The sequence below is a fragment of the Gadus morhua genome, chromosome 18, assembly GCF_902167405.1.
Source record: "Gadus morhua chromosome 18, gadMor3.0, whole genome shotgun sequence".
NCBI classification, from domain to species: domain Eukaryota; kingdom Metazoa; phylum Chordata; class Actinopteri; order Gadiformes; family Gadidae; genus Gadus; species Gadus morhua.
Window position 1 is genome coordinate 840,592 of NC_044065.1, and position 22,163 is coordinate 862,754.

At 48.4% G+C, this 22,163-nt stretch overlaps 1 protein-coding gene across 1 annotated transcript in view; it reads right to left on the reverse strand.

Annotated features, from left to right (window-relative positions):
• LOC115530974 (E3 ubiquitin-protein ligase rnf213-beta) overlaps window positions 1–22,163 on the reverse strand; it is a 40,169-nt gene that overhangs the window by 10,277 nt on the left and 7,729 nt on the right. The window contains exons 16-54 of the mRNA XM_030339863.1: window positions 21,908–22,072; window positions 21,662–21,811; window positions 20,903–21,537; window positions 20,647–20,806; window positions 20,337–20,554; window positions 20,099–20,242; window positions 19,646–19,798; window positions 18,291–19,545; window positions 18,005–18,189; window positions 17,751–17,903; window positions 13,888–17,640; window positions 13,661–13,797; window positions 13,283–13,378; window positions 13,059–13,171; window positions 12,776–12,889; window positions 12,480–12,544; window positions 11,946–12,102; window positions 11,691–11,826; window positions 11,352–11,540; window positions 11,117–11,250; window positions 10,775–10,950; window positions 10,462–10,668; window positions 9,958–10,145; window positions 9,461–9,581; window positions 8,835–8,935; window positions 8,149–8,328; window positions 7,519–7,664; window positions 6,829–6,928; window positions 6,234–6,345; window positions 5,466–5,670; window positions 4,843–5,039; window positions 2,860–2,982; window positions 2,285–2,389; window positions 1,947–2,189; window positions 1,337–1,424; window positions 1,211–1,245; window positions 1,018–1,115; window positions 770–920; window positions 376–541 (exon numbers count right to left, since the gene is read on the reverse strand). Coding sequence (XP_030195723.1) covers window positions 376–541; window positions 770–920; window positions 1,018–1,115; window positions 1,211–1,245; window positions 1,337–1,424; window positions 1,947–2,189; window positions 2,285–2,389; window positions 2,860–2,982; window positions 4,843–5,039; window positions 5,466–5,670; window positions 6,234–6,345; window positions 6,829–6,928; window positions 7,519–7,664; window positions 8,149–8,328; window positions 8,835–8,935; window positions 9,461–9,581; window positions 9,958–10,145; window positions 10,462–10,668; window positions 10,775–10,950; window positions 11,117–11,250; window positions 11,352–11,540; window positions 11,691–11,826; window positions 11,946–12,102; window positions 12,480–12,544; window positions 12,776–12,889; window positions 13,059–13,171; window positions 13,283–13,378; window positions 13,661–13,797; window positions 13,888–17,640; window positions 17,751–17,903; window positions 18,005–18,189; window positions 18,291–19,545; window positions 19,646–19,798; window positions 20,099–20,242; window positions 20,337–20,554; window positions 20,647–20,806; window positions 20,903–21,537; window positions 21,662–21,811; window positions 21,908–22,072 — 10,854 coding nt within the window. The remainder of the gene's footprint in view (window positions 1–375; window positions 542–769; window positions 921–1,017; window positions 1,116–1,210; window positions 1,246–1,336; window positions 1,425–1,946; window positions 2,190–2,284; window positions 2,390–2,859; window positions 2,983–4,842; window positions 5,040–5,465; window positions 5,671–6,233; window positions 6,346–6,828; window positions 6,929–7,518; window positions 7,665–8,148; window positions 8,329–8,834; window positions 8,936–9,460; window positions 9,582–9,957; window positions 10,146–10,461; window positions 10,669–10,774; window positions 10,951–11,116; window positions 11,251–11,351; window positions 11,541–11,690; window positions 11,827–11,945; window positions 12,103–12,479; window positions 12,545–12,775; window positions 12,890–13,058; window positions 13,172–13,282; window positions 13,379–13,660; window positions 13,798–13,887; window positions 17,641–17,750; window positions 17,904–18,004; window positions 18,190–18,290; window positions 19,546–19,645; window positions 19,799–20,098; window positions 20,243–20,336; window positions 20,555–20,646; window positions 20,807–20,902; window positions 21,538–21,661; window positions 21,812–21,907; window positions 22,073–22,163) is intronic.

Sequence of the window (22,163 nt, forward strand, 5' to 3'; positions counted from 1 at the left end):
GGAACAAGGAGGTGTCCGATAGGCGGAGATGATCAGCGGGAGTGGCCGCCAGCGAAGCTGTGCGTGGTGGGAGTTGTTGTCTTCAATCCACAAGCGCCAAAAAGTCACTTTCTGCCTTTTCTCGGTCAAGACTGCACCAAAGTAGAATTTTATTTTATTATTCGACTACATATAGGACCCAATTGCAATACATATTCATGCCTCCACCGGTGAAATGCTCCTTTAAGAGGGGTGGGGGGGGGATTCTTACTCTTACTGGAAACATATGAGGTTGATTCGCATCAGCTTTGTTCTGTTCTGGTCCGCGGACAACGTTATACCCGTGGGTCAAACAGAATCAGTACCCCTCCCTGCTGGTTCCCGTCCCCAGCTCACCTTGTGTCGCCGCGCTGCACTCGGCGAGGATCAGATGGACCGTCACGGCGGCGTCGTCGGCGTTCAGGTCCAGAGCGCGTCCCAGCGCGCCCAGGTCCCGCTCCAGGTGGTCCCACAGGAAGACCACCACGTCACGCGGGGTGGGGTGGACCATGCCAGTGACAACCTGACACAATTACAATCGATTTAAAGCGTTATTTATGAGGACCCTTCAAAACCCGCCTTACAAAGTGCTTAAAGGAAATATGAACGATTAGCTAACTGTTGATGTTGGTGTTAATTAAAGAGACGATTCCCCCAGGCCCGGGGCCTTTCCCAGGCCCGGGGCCCTTCCCCAGGCCCGGGGCCCTTCCCCAGGCCCGGGGCCCTTCCCCAGGCTCGGGGCCCTTCCCACCTTGCGGTTCTTGCAGGCCCCCTGCAGCATCGCGAGGTGCGTCAGCAGGCGCAGAACGCAGGACTGGGCGGGGGTCATCTGGCGCTCGGGGGCCTCGGACCGCTGACGGGCCCCTCCCAGGACGTGGCCGGCCCGGGTCTGATCCGCGGAGCTTTGGGCACACAAACACGGCACACGGCTTCAGTAAAAGAGCTTCAACACCAATAAGACAATTAATAAGTTGCAGGTGTGTTGTGTTTGTGTGTCACCTGTCCAAGCGTTGAAAGCCGACGACTGGCGAGTGGTTATGCCCTCCTACTTGTACGCGACAGTCTGGGCACTTTGACACTTCCACCGGCTTTCCACACTGTCGGACGATTTCAGAAAGACAAACGAATGAAAAATAACCCAAACCAACAAATCGACTGACCTCGATTAATGAAATATTAGGTCATATCTTACCTCGCCCACAAAGATAATATGTCCATTGGGACAACCTGCATGTAAATAACAGACACAGAGTAAAAACCCAGGCCAGGTGAACCACTGTGACAAGCCCAAGGATCAAAACGACGGTTCTGTACTTACGATACATTTGCGTCTTTCGCCCTTTGCTAAGCAGCAGTTGATGAACTTCATATGTGTGATCTTCAGGCATGGTCGGCAGGTAGAACGGCTGAAAGGTGAGGGCAAAGCGAGCTCTTCAGTGAGTATGAAGCCATGAGGGAGGTTGTGTTTCTAAGCGAGCTCCTCAGTGAGTATGAAGCCATGAGGGAGGTCGTGTTTCTAAGCGAGCTCCTCAGTGAGTATGAAGCCATGAGGGAGGTCGTGTTTCTCAGCGAGCTCCTCAGTGAGTATGAAGCCATGAGGGAGGTCGTGTTTCTAAGCGAGCTCCTCAGTGAGTATGAAGCGATGAGGGAGGTCGTGTTTCTCAGCGAGCTCCTCAGTGAGTATGAAGCCATGAGGGAGGTCGTGTTTCTCAGCGAGCTCCTCAGTGAGTATGAAGCGATGAGGGAGGTCGTGTTTCTAAGCGAGCTCCTCAGTGAGTATGAAGCCATGAGGGAGGTCGTGTTTCTAAGCGAGCTCTATAGTAGTTATGACACCGGCTGCCCAGGGAGACAGACAGCGTGGAGGGAGGCAACGCAGTCCTGAGGGCAGCAGCCTGTTAACGGCGGTTTGAGGGACGCGCGGTCCTTACCGCAGCGCTGGGGGGTCTGAAGGCCATGAGGTGCAGCGGCGCCAGCAGAGGGGCCCCACTGAGGAGCACGGCGTCCAGGTGGACCAGCAGCTCCAGCAGGGCCCGCCTCCCCGGCCCAAGCCCCTGGCTGAGGGAGAGGGAGGAATCCGGGCCCCCGATCTGATTGGACAAGAGGGCCGTGCAGAAGGCCTTGACCGGCTCGGGTATGGGGTCCTTAAGGACCTCCTCCAGGGTTCTCCTCTCCTGTAGATCGGGTGGGGGGGGGGGGCGAAGACGCTTTAGAACCGATGTGATTGGCGGAAACGTACATACGTCGTGAGGTGTGGAACGGTGCTGACCTGCTCTGAGGGGCGGAGCCTGTCCTCAGGTGATACACAGCGGCAGGTGACCTGGCGGAACAGGGCGAGCGCCAGCAGGACGCTGCCCTGGGGGCTGCTCTGCTTCTGTGAGGAGGGCAGAGAGGACGGGCTGTGACTGGCGGAGCGACCGTTAAAGAGAAAAGACGACGCGAGAACGCAAATCATTTTACTATGTGCTCGATATGTTCAGTAGTTCATTATTCATTATTTAGCTTTTTAATTACATAACCAAAAAGCTGTCAAAGGAAGTCCCAATATCCTATAAATAGTTCTCCTCCTTCATGTGCATTACAATACAATTAATTTATATTAATTACAATGCAATTAATTATACAATGCAATTAACATTGCATTAACATGTCATGTGACTGCAATTATCATTACATTGCGGTTAACAATGCACTTCCTATTTTAATCTGTAAAACCAAAAATAAAAGGCCTGTTATAAGTAAATGGCCTGTGAAGCCCTTTGAGACTGTAATGGTGATTAAGGGCTACACAAATCAATTGAAAAGCCCTCCACCGATCAGCTAGTCCCTGGTCCCGGGTCTGACCTGCAGCTCGCCCTGCAGGGCCTCGGTCCTGGCCTCCACCAGCGCCTGGCCCACGGCGTCCCTCAGGGCTCGGTACGGGGGACTGACGCACAGGAAGGGGTCCGCCTCCGCGGGGATCGCCTTCTGTGGGCCGAACGGTGGAGGACAAACGGTTCACAACGAGACACATGGGGTCACCCCATCAACATGTGTGTCGGGGACGGGAGCCTGAGGTGTAGCATATCATCTCTGTATATACTTCACGTGAACGCTCCAAAAATAAACAAGATAACACTTTATGCCGGGAATTATTTGTTTTTATTAGCGTGACGAGAGGACCGTCACGCGCGTTCCCCATGACGTAAACAATATCCCGAGTTTGAGATCTCAATCTCAGATTATTGCCCAATGTCCCGAGATAGCGAACCAAGCAAATTGCGCCATTTTAGGAGGTTTGCGTGTAGCATATACCAATACACAATATACAATACAATACACACAAGTGGGTGAAATACATTCTTGCGCATTACAATTGTATTCCAAATAAAAGACCACTCATTCATGTGCAATGGAGACGAGAAAATAACAGTAATAATTATAAAAATAATACTACATTCGATCTGTATAGCGCTTTTCTAAGTACTGAAAGACGCTCAAGCACAAAATAAAATCATTTAATAAGAACCTATACAAGTAAAAAGGAGGAAGGAGAGGGAAGGAGGCTATGTGGTGAAGGCAGTCTTAAAGAGGCTATGTGGTGAAGGCAGTCTTAAAGAGGCTATGTGGTGAAGGCAGTCTTAGAGAGGCTATGTGGTGAAGGCAGTCTTAAAGAGGCTATGTGGTGAAGGCAGTCTTAGAGAGGCTATGTGGTGAAGGCAGTCTTAAAGAGGCTATGTGGTGAAGGCAGTCTTAGAGAGGCTATGTGGTGAAGGCAGTCTTAAAGAGGCTATGTGGTGAAGGCAGTCTTAAAGAGGCTATGTGGTGAAGGCAGTCTTAAAGAGGCTATGTGGTGAAGGCAGTCTTAGAGAGGCTATGTGGTGAAGGCAGTCTTAAAGAGGCTATGTGGTGAAGGCAGTCTTAAAGAGGCTATGTGGTGAAGGCAGTCTTAAAGAGGCTATGTGGTGAAGGCAGTCTTAGAGAGGCTATGTGGTGAAGGCAGTCTTAAAGAGGCTATGTGGTGAAGGCAGTCTTAGAGAGGCTATGTGGTGAAGGCAGTCTTAAAGAGGCTATGTGGTGAAGGCAGTCTTAAAGAGGCTATGTGGTGAAGGCAGTCTTAAAGAGGCTATGTGGTGAAGGCAGTCTTAAAGAGGCTATGTGGTGAAGGCAGTCTTAGAGAGGCTATGTGGTGAAGGCAGTCTTAAAGAGGCTATGTGGTGAAGGCAGTCTTAAAGAGGCTATGTGGTGAAGGCAGTCTTAGAGAGGCTATGTGGTGAAGGCAGTCTTAGAGAGGCTATGTGGTGAAGGCAGTCTTAAAGAGGCTATGTGGTGAGGGCAGTCTTAAAGAGGCTATGTGGTGAAGGCAGTCTTAAAGAGGCTATGTGGTGAAGGCAGTCTTAAAGAGGCTATGTGGTGAAGGCAGTCTTAGAGAGGCTATGTGGTGAAGGCAGTCTTAAAGAGGCTATGTGGTGAAGGCAGTCTTAAAGAGGCTATGTGGTGAAGGCAGTCTTAAAGAGGCTATGTGGTGAAGGCAGTCTTAAAGAGGCTATGTGGTGAAGGCAGTCTTAAAGAGGCTATGTGGTGAAGGCAGTCTTAAAGAGGCTATGTGGTGAAGGCAGTCTTAAAGAGGCTATGTGGTGAAGGCAGTCTTAAAGAGGCTATGTGGTGAAGGCAGTCTTAAAGAGGCTATGTGGTGAAGGCAGTCTTAAAGAGGTGGTTTAGGGTTCAAATGAAGGGAGTGGACGCTCCTTTATTCAATCAGGGTAGCGTTCCCCGGCGCTATTAGGCACGCAGTGTATAGCAGAGAGGTGTGTGTGTGTGTGTGTGTGTGTGGGGGGGGGGGTTCACCTGGATCTTCAGCACCTCCGGAGGGAACAGCCAGGCCCAGGCGGGGTCGCGCATGCGGCCCAGGATGTGCTCCCGGCCGGCCTGCCGGTGCAGGGCTCGGAGCAGGTAGACGCGGTACCAGTCGTTGGCGCGGTACTCCACCACCGCCCGCACCTGCTGCAGGTACTGATCGTACTCAAACTGCTCCTCCGAGGTGTCTGAGGACAGGAGGACACATGTGGGGACGTTCGTACAGAATGGGGACGCTGGAATAAACTGAAGGCAGGTGAACCTGATATTATATGGTCAGGATAAGATGTTATTTATATACGCTATGGAACACACACACAGACACACCTATACCTATGCCTACACACACACACACACACACACACACACACACACACACACACACACCTATACCTACACACACACACACACACACACACACACACCTATACCTATACCTACACACACACACACACACACACACACACACACACACACACACACACACACACACACACACACACACACACACACACATATCCTGTACTGGGACAGGAGGGGGCAGCGTGTCTTCACCACGCTGCCCCCTCCTGTCCTGTCCTGGGGGGCAGCGTGGTGCCTCCATGAGCCCCCACCTGCGGCGTTGACCAGCATGTGCGCGGCGACGCCCAGGCTCAGCCGGAGCCGGGCCGTGTTGAGCAGGAACTCGGCGGGGTCCTCCCTCCGGTCGGGGGTCTGCCCCCGGGCCAGCCGGCTCAGGAACCGGCGCTCCTCCTCCCACCTCCTGCGGCGGCCCTCGGGGTCCTGGGGCGCCCCGGCCCCCGAGCAGAGCAGGGCGTCCTGGGGGGGGCCGGACCGGTCAGGGTTAACGCTTTGGGTAAGACGAGCGGCTCGATACAGAGGTCACTGCTGTGGTTTACTGGAGTCCTTTGGTCACTGGACCCGGTGCACATTAGTCACGCAACATCTACAAATCAAGGTGCTTCCCAACGCTGGATTAATTGCCCTGGAAATGATCCTAACTGCCCTGGGGGCGTTTTACAAGAGGGCCGAAATATGCCCGTGTCCGAAAGAGTTGACTTCTACCCTGGATCAGCACAAAGGAACCGACCAGACCATTATAAGAGCGTTCAGGTGACCAGAGACACTTATCATAGAACTAATACCAAATAAGTTAAATATAAAGGTAGGCAGAGTATACATCCATACATACTTATATATGTACACATAGACATGCATGTATGCATACACAAACAAAGCATCAAATCAAGCAGACTGGATGAAACAGGATGTGGATGAAGAGAGGCCTCAGTGGAGATGAATGGTGGTGGGTGGACTGGGAGGACTGGGAGAACGGGTCGGTTCATGGTCAACAGAATGTGGAGGGGGGGATTATTAGTGACCTGGAAGCAGTTGACGAAGAGCAGATAGAGGCCCGTGCGGTCTCCTCCTGGCACTATGTTGTCCTCCAGGCTCCTCAGGTACTTCTGGATGTGGCCCTTCACCTGCTTAAAGCTGAGCCAGTCATCCAGCTCGTTAGTGGTTAATTACCGGCCATCCGTGATAATGATGATGATAATACGTATATCAGGAACAGTTCATAATGATTAACGATTCATTAATACTAAAGAATGGATAATGAATAATGAACAATTAATAATGAATTAATGGTTGATTAATACTAAATTGTGAATGGTGAATAGTGATTAATGAATAATGATAATAATAATATAATTAATACTACTAATAGTAATATTGCACATTATGCAAATGAAAATGAATACAGTTTGTTTATCAGGTCTGTCTTGCAAAAGAGATGCTCAACATCAGTAAGACAAACCTGAACAAATAAAGGTTAAATATAATCCCTAACCACTAATCCCTAACCCCTAACCCCTAATCCCTAATATGAGTCCGCCCCAGGGGAGGAGCACCCTGATATGAGTCCGCCCTAGGGGAGGAGCACCCTGATATGAGTCCGCCCCAGGGGAGGAGCACCTGTACTGCAGCAGGAGCTTGGGCAGAACCGAGCGGACCACCGGGCTGTTGTCCACACACTCCAGGAAGGGGGACAGCTGCCGGGTCTTGTACACGTCTCCTGCAGACCACCCGAAACACGATGTTCACTACGACGCGTTCACGGTGAATGACATCAAACCAATAACACTGATGATAATAATGTAATGTCCTGAAGGTCATCACTCAACAACATTCTCTCTCGTCCTGTGAGGATCCATACCACCTTTCTCTATTTCTTAAAGAGTAAAAACAAGGATAACTTGACATTTTTAGAATTTTCACTAACTTAATCTCCTTTTAAAGGGCCCTTATTACTACTCACAAGGAGCGAGTGTGATTAGCCGTTAAAAGCCGTTTGAAAATCTGCCTCTTCCTGTGTTTTAGTGACATCACAAGTGGGAGTGTCCACCTAGATGTAGATTGGACAGATTGGACGGACACTCCCACTTGTGATGTCACTAAGGCACCTCGGTGCCTTAGTGACATCACAAGTGGGAGTGTCCACCTAGATACTGTTTATATTGGACGGATAAGCAACATTTGCCACAGTCCACTGGGTAGGCTGGCAGGCTGATCTATCCGGCATACATCTAGGTGCACACGCCCACTTGTGATGTCACTAAGGCACCGAGGGGGGGTGGGGGGGGGGGGGGGGGGGTGGGCGCGCACCGTGGGTGGAGATGAGCAGGGAGAACAGCAACTCCACCACCTCCTCAGAGGGACTCTGGTCCTCAGACAGGCAGAAGCGAGACACCACCTCCAGGAAGAAGGAGGTGCATGAGGAGCGCACCTCCGCCTGTCTCTGCAGGGCGGTCCTTCAGAGGGGCGGCAGGACGGAGCGCGGGCGGAGCAGAGACGGAGGTAGGGAAGAGGATCAGGGCCGGGTCTGAGTTCTGACTTTACTCTCAGAATTATGAGGTTAAAGTCAGAATTATGACTTAAAGTCAGAATTATGAATTTAAAGCTAGAATTATGACTTTAAAGTCAGAATTATGAATTCCGAGATTCTGATTATAGAATTCTGACTGAGATTAAAGTCAGATTTCCGACTTTAAAATCAGAATTCTTAGAATAAGAAACGCCCTACAACTCATCCGCAATCTTCCCATATGATAAACATTAGAAATCGTACAATAGTCACATCCCCAATGCTGTTGATATTCTATTCTACCATTGGCTACACAGGATTCCATTCACTCTGTAGTCGGGATTATGAAAAAGTAAAGTCTATTAGCAACTTAAACCTTAAAGAAAATAAAAGTTGATACAGTTGAACAATACAGTTGATTCAAAACATACTTGACGTCGTCTGAGACGGTGAGCTGGGGTTGTGGGGGCAAGTCCTTCCTGCACGTGGGGCAGAAGCGTCGGTCGTTCCGGATGCACTCCTGGATGCAGGGCAGGCAGATGAGGTGCTCACAGGGCAGGAGGCACGGGTCCTCCAGCTCGGACAGGCACACGGCGCAGAGCCGTCCGTACCTGGAGCAACAGACAGGATACGATCACGGTACAGTGTGCTGATCTCAGACCCAGCCGTGCTTCTGGGTCACAGCAGAACTGCCTTTCAGCTCGTTGCCTGTTTCGTGCAGGAGATATTCTACCGTAGAGAAACTCATGTTCTTGAGCTTTCAGAAGGCTATATCCATAAGGGTATTTCTACAGTGGCCAATCTACACATTATTCATTTGAAACCTTTACAGACACTTTTTCTAAAAACGTCTGTGTCTGGTAGGAGGGTTTAGCTTGTCTTCCCAAAAATAAACGTTACTCCTGCTGGCCTAGTTTGTTTTCACCAATCCCACGCTTCCAGATCCCCGCCTCCAGCACCAAAATTGGTCGAAACAAACAGAAAGAAATAAAAAAGAAAGTGAAACACAGTTTGCCCAGACTTCAACTCGTCTGCTATCAAACTTCAGGTTATGAACCTCAAGTCTTTTTGTTGACTGACGGCCCGATGCGGTGAGCGGCGTCTGATGTCTGCCTACCTCAGGGTACGGCTGGACGACTCCTCGTTGTAAGAGTTCAGGATGCTAATGAGCTTCTGCAGGACCGCCGCGTTCCAGAGGTCAGGTGACTCCTGCATCAACTGTCACCGGAGAAACCAACCAATCAGCTCGCTGCCAACACCACACGGACCACACATTTCTTCGAGTCCTATTTTGGCCAACCTAACTCTGCTCTCCTAACGCTGCTGATTCACTGTGCCTCAATCGCTTTATCCTAAGCCAATCATATTGCTTCTTACATTCCATGATAATTATCTGCCTAATTCATCTTTTCGGATCAACACAAGATGAACCTTAAAATATGACTCACAAATATGACGTTTCACAGAAGATGATGCATTGAGACGGACCAATAACGGGCAATACGTGGAACAATGAATCAATAATAAAACTAATCATCAAATAATACCAGTTTTGTTGGCGACCTATGTCAATTCGTGTATCAAATCCCACAGATGTCATGGCACACCCAGTCGTGCCTCAAGGAACCAGTGCTCCTGGGTCATCTATTTGATTTGGGTATTTTGGCGCTAAATACAAGATGAACCTTAAAATATGACTGAGGCCCACTAGCTATGAGGCTAACGATGTAGCAGTGGCCTTACCCGCTGGAGGAGGTTGCAGTGTTTGAGCGCTAGCTCCTTCAGGATGGCGCCGCCTTTGGCCGCCTCCAACAACACCCTCTGGATGAAGGCGGCAGTGACCTGCAGTCCACACCACGTTGACCTGGGGGGACATGGACGCTTATGGGGGACCCAGCCAACACACACCCGCCGCGCCCGCTGCGTGTGGGGCTACAGGTGCTCAAAACCAGCAAGGAAACCAGTTACAGCCCCAACCTGGGGTTTTGGTAAAGCTGTTGTTTCTCAGAAGACTACATCAGAATGTACGTTTACATTTACATTTGGCAGACGCTTTTATCCAAAGCGACTTACAATAAGTAAGAATGCAGTCTTCTGTTGTCTCATTTGCCATGTGCTTGGATCTTGAGATCATCTTGATCTTGATTTTTTCTATATTGTATTTGGTATTCTTCTACGGGATGTTATGGACTGCGTTAATAATGAGGCAGAGTCTCGGTAGTGGATGGCCCTCTAGCTACCTCAGTGAGTTCAGGTGCTGCAGACAGCCAGGCCCACAGAGGGCGCTGTAGCTTTGACTGAAGGCTCTCTCGAGGCACGGCTGCAGGAGGTCCACCCGGCGCACCAACACTTTGCACTCTCCCAGCGTGGTCACTGGCAACAGCCTGGTTTTCTCCACACAGATTCCCAGGGCTAAGACATCCTCGATCTTAACACCGAAAAAATCGAATGTATGAATATTGATAGATTAATTGCTGAATCAAAGGCTTTCTCATTGAGGTGGAAAAGCTCTCAAAGTAATCCATGCTACAAGATGAATTAATATTTCGGTCAAATAATATTTCGGTCACATAAAATTTGTATGGTTCAAATTAGGTGCATATTTCCTTAGTATATTAAATAATAATTAATTTAAAATAATATATATAATTTATAATTAATTATTAACTTATTCATTATAAATCTTTTTGAAATAATTGCGATTACGGTTGGTTTGCTTTTTATAAAGTGGCGACTTTTCCCACCATTTCGGCAGGTTCCCTCTTGGCGGCCAGCAGGTGGACCTCCATGGCGAGCTGATCCTCGACCAGCAGAGTGTGGGACAGAGTGTGCAGTCTGCTGGCGTAGTGTTTGGCCCCAGCCATGGCCCAGGCTGGGGAGAGGTGAGACAAAGCCCCAGTAGAGCAGCTCTGGAGCTCAGAGACGCAGCCTGACAGCGCCTTGCTGAACATCTACAGCGGCGTTGGAGAGACCGGGGTTAGTCGAGGTACGGAGGTTGGTGAAAACCGTAAGAAGAATAACATGCTTGTGTATTTCGTCATAAAGATGTCAAAGTACCCTCAGCTCCGCGTTGGTGGTGATCTTCAAGGAGAGCAGCAGGTAGTCCTGGAGGAAGCGCTGGCTGAACTCCTCTCGCTCCTGCACGGTCAGCTTCTGGAGGTACCCGCCCAGCCGGCTGTTGTCGAAGGCGCTGACAAACTGCTGAATCCTCGACATGCTGTCGTCGGTGGTCACTGAGACAGCGCCACACAGAGGGGGGCGTTGTATTTATCAAATATTTAAAGTTCACCATCTTCTACTTCTTTGCTGTAATGTAGGTTTTTATTCTAGAGTAGCAGACTAATAATAACAACCAACAAATAATGATCTCTGAATCATTCATTAACAATCTCTTCAAACCTGGAATGAATTCAGACTCGTCCCACAAGCTCTGGAGGTACGACTTGATGAGCCAGCTGAAGGGCGCCGCGCAGGGCTGCTCAACGCCGTCCAACCTGATGGAGCCCTGCACCAATACCTCCCGCTCTAACTTACTGCAGGTGACGAAAAACAAACAGAAACCCTTTGGTTGACTGCAACTCAACCGACCCCTCAACCGACCGCCGCGATGAGGAAGTACCCCCCCTCCGGTTACCTGGATGTCTGAGGAGGCGTTAGGTCGAGGATCTGCGTGTCAGAGAAAATGTCCAACCACAGTCCTGTCAAGCCCGGGCTCAGCTGACCCCCATGGAGCAGGTCCAGGTTGGCCCCCCGGTCCAACAGCTCCACCACGGTGGCCAAGACCGGGCTGACGTGGGACTGCAGACAGCGCCACAGGGTATGGCTGGCAGGTAAGGAAATAACGTTAGCATCCAATCTCGGAAAATACAACGCAGAAAACTATGATTTTGGGCTGCCTGTAAAAACATGACAAAAGAGTGTTTGCTTGAAAGGCAACATCGGGAGGTATGACCGTGAAGACGGGTGTTTTTACCGCAGAGTGCCCCCCTCCTGCAGAGCCTGCCGTTTCTTGGCTTCGGCATTCAGCCACTCTGCCGGAGAGAACTCTGTCTCCTCCTTCAGAGCCAAGGCCCGCGCCAATCTGCCTAGCAACACCGCACGGAACCGAGCTACAAACACAAGTATGATATTTGTCATGATATTGTGCTGTTTTTTTGTAAAACCAAAAATACATCCATATGCTTGGTACCCAAGGGAAACGCTGATGATGGAAGGAACATGGGATTACCGTGTGCGTTGTCTTGGCCGTTCCCCAGGAGGGCGAGAAGTGTGTGGATGCGTTCCCCGCTCCGGGATGCCATCCCACCGGGATCCCTCAACAGACCCAGCGCCTTCTGAACACAAGACCTCACCAAGGCCAGGCTGTGGAGCTGAGCTGCCGGCTCCTGCTCGTCCACAAGGTTACAGGACGTTAAACACAAGCTGTTAACCCTCGCTGCGGTCAGTGAGGGCAGGGTGGGACAGTAGTTCATGCTGTGTGGGGTGTTGCTGTGCTGAAATATCGTTAGCCTCATAGTATAATTTCCTAGGTCTCAACTCTCCAAACGCTGCTGATTCACTGTGCCTGATTTGCTTTATCGTAAGCCAATCAGAGTGCTTTTTTACTATCCATAATCACTATCTGGCTCAGTCCAGTATTTGAGTTGGGTATTTTTTTACCTTAAATACAAGATAAATCCTATGACTCAGGCAATTATGCTACAAGGCTAACGAAATGTACGTATAAAGTATGGCGAGGGGAATGCTGAGAAGCTACAACTACCTTTGGACATCTTTCGTTGTCCTCTTCTGTGTTTTTTGTTGGCTGCTCCATTTCCATTTTTTCTTCTAGGAGATGAAAATGTTTCAAATATTTAGGTAAAAATATAAAGCTATTTTCTTGAATATGTCATTTAGATTACATGAATATATATGCAAATTCTAAAAGGTTTTTTACACTCAAATAAAGGCACCAATAATAAGTAAGGTAATAATTGAGCATTGTGCATTTAATGCCAGAAGGTTCAGGGTGAAGTAAACTGGCTAATGGGAGTGGTGCTGAAGCCGCCGTGTTTGTACCAGAAGCTTGAGGGTGAAGAAGCTTGCTAATGGGAGTGGCACTGAACTCCGACAGGTTCAAGCTCATGTCCTCCATGTCCCTGAGGTCGTCAATATGCACCGAGTGCCAGATTCCTTTGAAGCAAAAATACATTGAAGGGTAAGGATAAGGCACTACTATCACGACTAACAAGACTAAGACTGGTCCCAATGTACTGCCGCCCCACATTAAATAGGAGTGATTCTTTGTTAAATTTGTCTCTTTTAGACTGGACCGTCGGGTCATGCCTCCACCGACACTCACCTCCCTGGAAGCCGATGTAGTGAGATCCACTGGGCATCCGTGAGAGCTTGGCGATGAAAACCACCCAACAGGCATGGTGGTCCAGGGACATCAGGTAGTTCATAGTGCAGTACCTGGACAGAGGGACAGGGTTACCAGAATGCAGCCACATTTCTATGTGTGCACGTGAAAATGAAGGCATGTCGGTGATCTGATTGTGGTCCAGAGCCTGGTTTGAGTCCTACTTTGCAGAAGCTATGAGCTCATCGCTGCAGTCCTCCTCAAGATCCATCTGAACGATCAGAACCAGAGCAGAGGGCTCAGGATCTTGCAGGAAGCTCCTGAAACATATAAAGCAGGGTAAGTAGCCTGATATTCTTTACAAAGAAAAAGCAGTGACAATTTGACATTTACATTTATGGCACGTAGCAGCACTTTTATCCAAAGCGACCAAGAGTAAATTTGTCAGAAGAAAGAGAAACAATATATCGCTGTCAGTACAATAAGGATGTTCATAGAACCAATTGCAAAGCACCAGCAATCACTAGGTTAACCCATTCCCCGTACACAACAAAGATAGCCAGGAGAAGAAGAGTATCAATAAGAAAGAAAGAGGGTTGTACCGTATCTTGCTTGAGAATGAGGCCTCTGTGTCAAACTGGTGAAGGGAGAGCAGCAGGAGTCTGTCCCGCGGCAGGCCAAGGACATTGGCCACTGTCTTTACATCTGATGTGGTTAGCAAGCTGGAGAATGTCGTGACCTGGCACAAAAAGACAGAAACGAGGCAAAGACGTTTTTTGAAAGAACATTAAAAATTGGAAAAAGAAAACTGCATCTCTTGGGTAGTTACCTCAAGGAACCTGTTGGACTCTTGTGGCTTTTTCAAATGGTTTTCCAGGAAACCCTGGAGGGAATGATGATGCTGTTGCTGGAAATAACTTTTCCGAAGTCTTTTCTTCTCAATATCTGACAAGGCTGAATGTTTAAGTCTCAGCACAGAGTCTGGGGTGGCGCAGTTCAGCAGAAGGCATTTGGCCAATTCCAACACCTCTTCTTCACTGTCAACGGCAGCCTGTGAACTGATTCCAGCCTTTGTTCCTTCTCCAAGCTTTTGTGGAACAGTCATTTCTCCTGAGTTTTCATCCAGTTTCTCCATCGAGACTTTGTCTGTCTTCTTCATGGATTCACTGGTATGCTGTTCTTTGTCAAGCCCTGTATCCATGGCATCATCATCTGCAGTAACTGCATCCTTGTTTGTGTTTGCTTCAGGTAGCTCTTCTCTTTGTTGTCCCACAGAATTGTCAAACAGTGTTTGTGGTCTATTTTCCAAGGCTTGCAACAAAGCACTGGCACAGGCGTCATCGTGAAAGCCCACAAATACGTCAGACAGAGTGAATTCTTCTGAGCAATTGCCCAAAAAGTCCTTCACCCATTCCCTAAGTTTCTCCAGGACACTGCGTTGCCATGCTGTCAGATCCGTACTTCTGTCCACTCTGTGCTTTTCTAGTCGATTGATGAGGGGCACAGGGAACTGTTCATAGACCTTCTTCTGGTCTTCTACTACAATCAGCCTGAAGCTCCTGTGGACACGGCATTTGACTCTGTGTGAGCCGAGGCCAAGATCGACATACTGCTGCTGACTGAGGTAAACATAGTATTGGTTCAAGGCATCGTACAAGCTTTCATAAAGATTCTGCATGTTCAGAAGAATGACTGTGCGCCCGGTTTCCATGCATGTCTTCACTCGGTTCACATTGCGGCAAACTTGGGAGTATTCTTGGTCCTTGGGAAATCCTGAGCCGAACACAATCTCAGGGGGAGCCTGGTCTCCATTTGCAAAGATATGCTGTTGAAGCATATAGAGCGCTGCATTGTTAGTGGTGAGCAAAAGGAGATACCGGTTCTCAAGACCGCTGTCACAAGCCAGATTACTTTTGATCATTTGCAGGGCACTTGGCCTGGGAACTTCAGAAAGGTTTTTAAAGACCTCATTGAAAAAAATGAGAGGGTCAAAACTGTCTGGTTGGCCGCTGAAGTTGTGCAAGATTGCCTCAACTAACTCCTCGTCGTCTGGCTCTTGTTGCGAGCGATTGACAATTGAAAAAAGCATTTTCACAAGGCTGTAGTAGTCCCTCAGCCCAAAGAACTGATTGGTTGCAGTCTCCTTACAGATCTTCCGAAAGGCCTTCGCTAGAGGTGGGAAGAGGTGCTTGATTTTCAGATTTACCGGGGGTGAGGATGAGCAAATCCCCTTGGCGGTTTCCACAAGTTCTTTCTCACTAGGATCCCATCTGGACACAAATATTCCTCTGTTCATCTTGGCTGGGTCAAGAGCCCAATTTGAGATGCCAACAAATCCAACTTTCATGTATGGATCAGGCCTGTCATTGTCAATGCAACCATCCTCAAGGAGAGGATGAAGAGTCTTCAAGGGCATCTGAGGAGAGTCTTCTGCTAAGCCAATCTCATCCAGCACCACAACAGACACATACTCATCCATGTTTTTATCCTTCTGGAAACGTGCACAGTTCTTGAAGGTCCCGATGATACCCTCAGGACTTGAGTAAGGACTGCATTGGAAGGAGACCATGTGGACCTGTTTGAGCTTCCTGAACAGTTCAACGTGTGAGTTCTGTCCCTGCATGGCATCAGAAACAACTGTCTTAGCCAGGGACTTGGAGCTTCCTGGTTTGCCAACTAGAAACAGTGGGATCTTGAGTTGAATGCAGATCACCATGAGAAACACGTTTTCTTTCAGGGCTGCGTTCTTTGCGATTGTTTCCCTTGTCTGTATGTTTTGAAGTAAGAATTCTTGACATTCTGAAATCACTTGCTCTAATGACTCTGCAGAGCGGAGATAACCTGGAAAGTATCTGCAAATGTGGGAGAGGTAAGGTTCAGTGCGCACAAGAGATGGGTAGTAGCAAACCCCAACTGCAAGAACCAAGCAGGTCAATGCCCTGCAAGGCATTGGGAGATCCTTTAGATTTTCGAAGTCATCGCCATGCTCGTAGAACCAGACCAAGACATTCATTGACCTTTCCACATCTCGCAGGCTCACAAAGCTGCACTCGTTTTTTTGCTCCCGCATGTATTGTTGTGAGGCTGCCAGGACATTTGAAATGATGTTCTCACAAACCACTGGTAAATCATTGCTGTCCACCTTTCTTTGGACAATCTGCTTGATGTAGGAAAGTTCAGTGGCATCACTCAACTGACCAAAATCCCACACTAGTGAAGCCATACTTGGAGGCAGAGGATGGACTCTGTACACAAGCTGCCTCAGTGGGACTTTTCCAAGACGGTCTTCTGTTTCATCTGCCTTTACTCTGTAGCCTAAACCTGCACGTTCCAAACGCTTCACCATTTCAGGTGTATGTTTTCGGTATGGATTGCAAGCAGCAATTATTTTCAGGCCACTGTCTGAGTTCAGGGGTTTTCCTTGAACGGTCTTATCACACAGGATTTCCTTGATGGCAAAAATGGCCTCTGTGGTGTTTGCCTCATCAAAGAATAAAATGGTGTCTAGTTTGTTTGTTCTGAAATTCTGCTCAGCGAGAATCTCTGCTTCCCTCACTCTTCGGTAGATCATCTCAGCTGTAGTTCCACCATGAACTTTGACGAGTTTCATGTTTTCGAGCTCTCTTCCCTCCTTCTGCAGATCGCAAAGGAAGCGGACCAGTCGGGTCTTTCCACAGCCGGTCTCTCCCATGATGATGACGGGAATCCCGCTACGAAATCTCATGTGAATAGCCAGCATTTTCCTCACATTGTCTGAGGTCAGTTCATATGTCGGGTCTGGATCAAAATCTTTGTTCCTGTTGAATTTGGTGGCACCAACAACGCGTGATATCCGCTTGATTTTGTCCTGCCGGTCCAGCAGGTCAAAGTCTTCAGTGAGGCAGATATGTTGGCGTTCTAAACCTTCAAAAAGTTTCTTTGTCATCACATCTTTAATTAGCACCTGCTGACTGTGGATGTCGACTGCATCAAATGTGTTTCGGCTCTGACATTTCTTCACGTGGAAGCCAAGGAAAGACATTGAGAAATGGTCGGCATTAAAGAAAATGTATGGATGGGCTTCACGCTCCCAATGCTTGCGTATGGTCAACATGTCATCCTCAGGATGGATGTTTTGATGACGATTTGAATCCATCGACGGGGAAGCGAAATCCCGTGCCATGAGAATCATGAACTTCACAATAAAATCCTTGAAGCCAAGCAGTTGGTCAGCGAGAAAATCTCGATCACAGAAAATTGAGTTCTCACAATCTTTGAGCTGCACATCAAGGAACCATGAGAAATTTTTCAACTCTGCCCAAGATGGGTCAGGCATTCCACAATAGTAAAGGAAATATCTCAGGCATTCCTGAGGATTCCCCTTAACTTCCTGGTACTTGAATGGATCCAGGTTTTGTTTGCTGTAGAAGAGCTTTAAAAACTGATAGGGTCTCTGAATCCCTTCACTGACAAACTCTTGTTTGTCCATGAGTGGGTCAAAGTCGTTCATTGTTAACCTGTCCTGGTCAACCAACAAGTTGTGCACCTCCTTAGGAGTTCTGCACTGGATGGTTGGAAGAATGTCAAGAAGTCCAAGTTTCACCTGTGGGAAAATAAAGAAACATATAACACATCACTCCCAGTCAGATATAATTGTACAAATATTTTCCACCTTATTGCCCTTTGGCGTAAAATAAGTGTTGATCAATTTACCTCCTTTGAATTCTCCTTTGAAGGTTTGCATGGTTTCAGAACCTCAATCATGAAAAGGTGAGATAAATTCCTTCTCCACACAGTTCCTTGGCTGTCACACAAGCAGCATAAAACCAGCAACTGGAACAGGAATTCTTCCAGACCAGAGTTCACCTAATAATGTACAATGGAAATAAATATCAAATCGTTGAATATACGTTGTCAAAAAAGGTTCAATTAATTTAATCTTTAGAAAATGTCTGTTATTGACTCACTGCTGCTGTGTCAATGTGAAGCAGAATTGGATCCTGCTCTCTTGTAGATTCTAGTCGGTCTAATAGTGTCTGAACCATTGAGTCGATATCAATTAGTGGTTCAATCAATCTGATTGTGATTTTCTGTGCCGGGGCAGATTTCTGTTGAAAGCTCTGGAACAAACGGTCGACATAAAGGGATTTTCCTGGAAATGAAAAGAAAATAAATGCATTTATTATACATTTTACGTTCTGTGTCCTCTGGAGTGACGACTACTAATGATCGCTGAAACATGAATATTCTTACCAACTGCAGGGCGTTGAGAGGACACTACCCAAACAGACAGTTTCTCCGGAGAGATCATTGACACGGGACTGTGTTTATTGGTGACGGTGAAGTGGTGGTGGATGTATTTCGTGATAGTATCGGCCGTTACAGTCACTCCTGCCTGAACTTTGTGATTACTGAAGAAGGAAGGCACATATCTGTGCTGGTGCACCAGGGGACTGACTATCACCAGCCGATAGTGGACACCGGCACTGCTTTCCAGTCTGTCAAACACCTCTCCAAGGGCCACGCTCACTTCGTAGCCTAACAATCCGGGGTTGACCAGAGAATAAATCCTCTTCTGGCTCATTTTGGAGCCCTGACCCAGAGCACGACGAAGAAAGATCTCCACCTGCTCCTCAGTGGTGGCCTCCCTGCACACCAGCACCTCGTCGGAGGAGGGCAGCGGCTGCTCGGGGCTGTGGGCGTAGAGGGACAGCGTCGTCGGGAACACCTCCGTGGCGGGACAGAGCACCAGGTTGGGTTTCCCCTCCTCGAGGGAACTCGGGATGGTCCTGGAGATGTGCTGCTGGCTCATATCAGATAGGCAGGAAAGGAAGTGTGCAAGTGTGGAGATGTCCAAGTGCTGGTGGAGATGCTGTGGCATGTTTTCCTTGAACTCTCTCCACAGATCCTCCATGCTATTGTTTTTACCATCCTCCCCTTTGCTCAAGGGTGAGCAATCCATGGCCTCAGCATCTTCCACTATCGTGTCATCCTCATCCTCATCCTCCGAGGAAAACTGCATGAAATCCTCACACGAACGCTTGGCGCCTTGCTCAACTGTTTGCCTCAGAGTTGTCCCTGTTGCAGTTTCAAAGGCGTTTCTGATATCAGCCAGGGTGCACTGGGGCTTTATGGGGGTGAGCAGATGCCATAGCTGTTGAGGAACCGGGCTCTGGCGGTGACACACACTGTGTATCCAGTGGCATAGGTACACCAGCTGCTCTGAAGTGAAGTGGTTCAGCATATGGAAGTTGGAGCGTTTTTCGGTGATAAACAAACACCATTCCTTATGGCAGATCTCCATGGAGCGACCAAGCTGTTGTAGGTTCTCCGTCACCTCCCCGTGGAACTCATTTAGTCGGTCGTCAAATGACAGGAATCTCACTTGGATAGATGGCTGGCACGCGTGTACGCAGTTGACCGAAGCATTCCATTCCCTGTAGAGCATGTTGCCTGACATTTGCATTTCGAGCAGAATCGAGGCCACTCTTTGAACACCTTCAAAGACCTTCAAAAGAAAAGGGAGGGGGGAAATGGTATGGTTAAAATAATGTATGCCAAACACAATTCTAGAACACAATTCTGTCAAACACTAAAAGTCCTCTGACCTGTGTGAACCTTCTGACTTGGTTCTTGCCATGTTCTCCTTTGGAGGACATGAGCATGAGTTTGTTTTGCAACTCCAGCAGCTCTTCAAGGCTGTATCTCTTCTGTGCATGGCCCTTGTCCACTCTTACAGACATGAGGTTCTGTAGACATCTCTGAGAAGTATGACAAGCACAATGCATTTAAAACAGCTATGGAAATAGCGAGCTTTGCATCATCATCATTGATGCAAAGTTCCCTGAATTGTCACCCTCACTTTTGGCATTCATTATTTACTTGTTTGAATTGCAGATGAACGTACGGAGAATTCAGATATGAGTCATTAGGCGTACCTACTTTATAGGTAGGCTGTGGACCTTAGGGATCAACACCAGGACCAATCGGCTTGGAATCAAACCCCCTCAGACCTTCAGAATTGAGTACTACTAAGTACTATCATCACCATGACAACTCACCTTCTCTGTGTTCTCGTTGGACCATCCAATCTGATAAACTCCTGTTTCATTAATGGAGGAGGCCAGGGCGAGGGAGGACTGCTCCACAGACCCATGGGTCTCCTTCAGTCCCTTCAGCCAGCTCAACAGTCGTGTGGAGTCCCTCTGCAAGGCGAACCATTGGCATTAATGTCACTCGGCTCCAGACACTCGGGTCGTTTCAACATCGCCTTCTCAAAAGAAGGAAGAACATTTGTACCAATTTATCCGGTAGTTTCCCGTCTCGTTGCTGGGCGTCCCACACCGGTTTGGCCAAGTTCATGAATTCATTAAAACCCGCGGTGGGTCTGAGGTTGTAGAGCAGTGGCCCGTAGCCCATCACTGCATCATGGAAGCAGGCAACCTGGTCGATCTCTGTGTCGTTCTCTCCAGCAGATATGGACGCCAGCTCGACAAACACCTTCACATCGCTCATGTCTGTGGTGGGAGCGTGAGACATGCACATGTAACACAAAGACTGAGGTAGTTGAATTGGAATACCGTTGAAAACGGCCGGACCTTGTACTCACTCTTTAGGTTCTCCTTGACCCAGGTGACCAGAGTGTGGCTCTTCAAGAACTCATCCAGACACAAGGTCTGCTGCTTGGTGACGCTGGAGAGTTGTTGCTTGGCACTGATCAGTTCGGTCGAAAGTGAATTGAGGGTCCTCTGTTTGAACGCATCTTCTTGCTGTTGTGCAGATAACAAGACATATGAAATCACAAACAAAACAAAGCCCAGAATCATTGCTAAATTAATTCTAAGCAGAGATTTAAGGGGGTTTACCAGTTGGGTGAGATTCTGGATCTTGCGGAAGTCTCCATTGAGCTCCATTTTATCTGCGATCTGCAGCACTGAACTTGCTGCGGCAGCCACCCCGAGGACCTGCCGATAGTCCTGGATCTGAGCGAGTCTCGCCTCCACCCAGTGGTCCTCAGGGGGAGGGAGGTACTCGTGGAGTTCTTCCAGCTGGAAGATTACATCAGCCATCAAACTCAGCTCCTGCTTCATCAGCTTCCCGTCTCCACTGTCCCCTGTGTCCACCAGAACCCGGTCGAGACGTTCAAATGTGACGGTGGCGTTGGCAATTTCAACGCCGTGCTGGAAATAATCGTCTAGCATTGGTCTCCAGATCAGGTCGCAGGCCTGCGATAGGGTGACCGGAACAGACACTGAGCTGCCTGATCGGTTTGTGTCCAGTCTCGCAGCCCGTCTGTCCCAGTATGCGAGAATCAGGTTGCTGTTGTGAAGTTGATGCATTTCTGAGGCCATCTCTAGGATCTCTGGGCTGAGTGAATACCAGAGGAGCTTCCAATCAGACACCACCTGGTCTCTCAAACTATTCACCAGCATCAACTCGTTCAGGCATACTGAATGGATGTCTTGTTGATGTTGCTCTTTGAGTGTGAACAACTCAAACACTAGATGAAAACAAAACTAAGTTACTGGGGACTCAATATACGATCACAAACCCACCATATGATAGAAGGGTTTGCAACCTACATTTAATGGAAATGTAAGATAACAAACTCAGTCATTAATTACCTGTGATGCTTTCTGTGACTTTGGCAAACATATTTATCAACGTGTTCACATGCTGTTGTTGGTGACGGAAAAAGGTGAGCTCCTTCTCTCTCTCAGCCAGAATGCGCCCTGCATCAGCTGGAATGGAATCCGAGGTCCCACTCTTTCTATCTGCAGCGGACATCATTGGGAAGGAGTGGTTTGAGATGGGTCCCTTTACACTTGCAGGGAAATTGAGCAGCATGGTATTAGAATAAAGCAACATACAGTAGTTGTAGAGCTTCTTAAACTGGTCTTTGTGCCGCAGGGTGGTCGTCAGATCTCCCAGTGTTACATGCCCTACAATCAGGGAGTCCACCAGCGACGCCATTCTGTCCAAGCAGCCTCTGACAATCTCCTCAGCCCCATCATCCAGGGGTAGTGTCTTCCATTCTACAGCGGACCAATTGATGCACACATTGGATCCACACAATGTACGATAAACGATAAACACTGCAAACAAATGCATGACAAATGCACAATG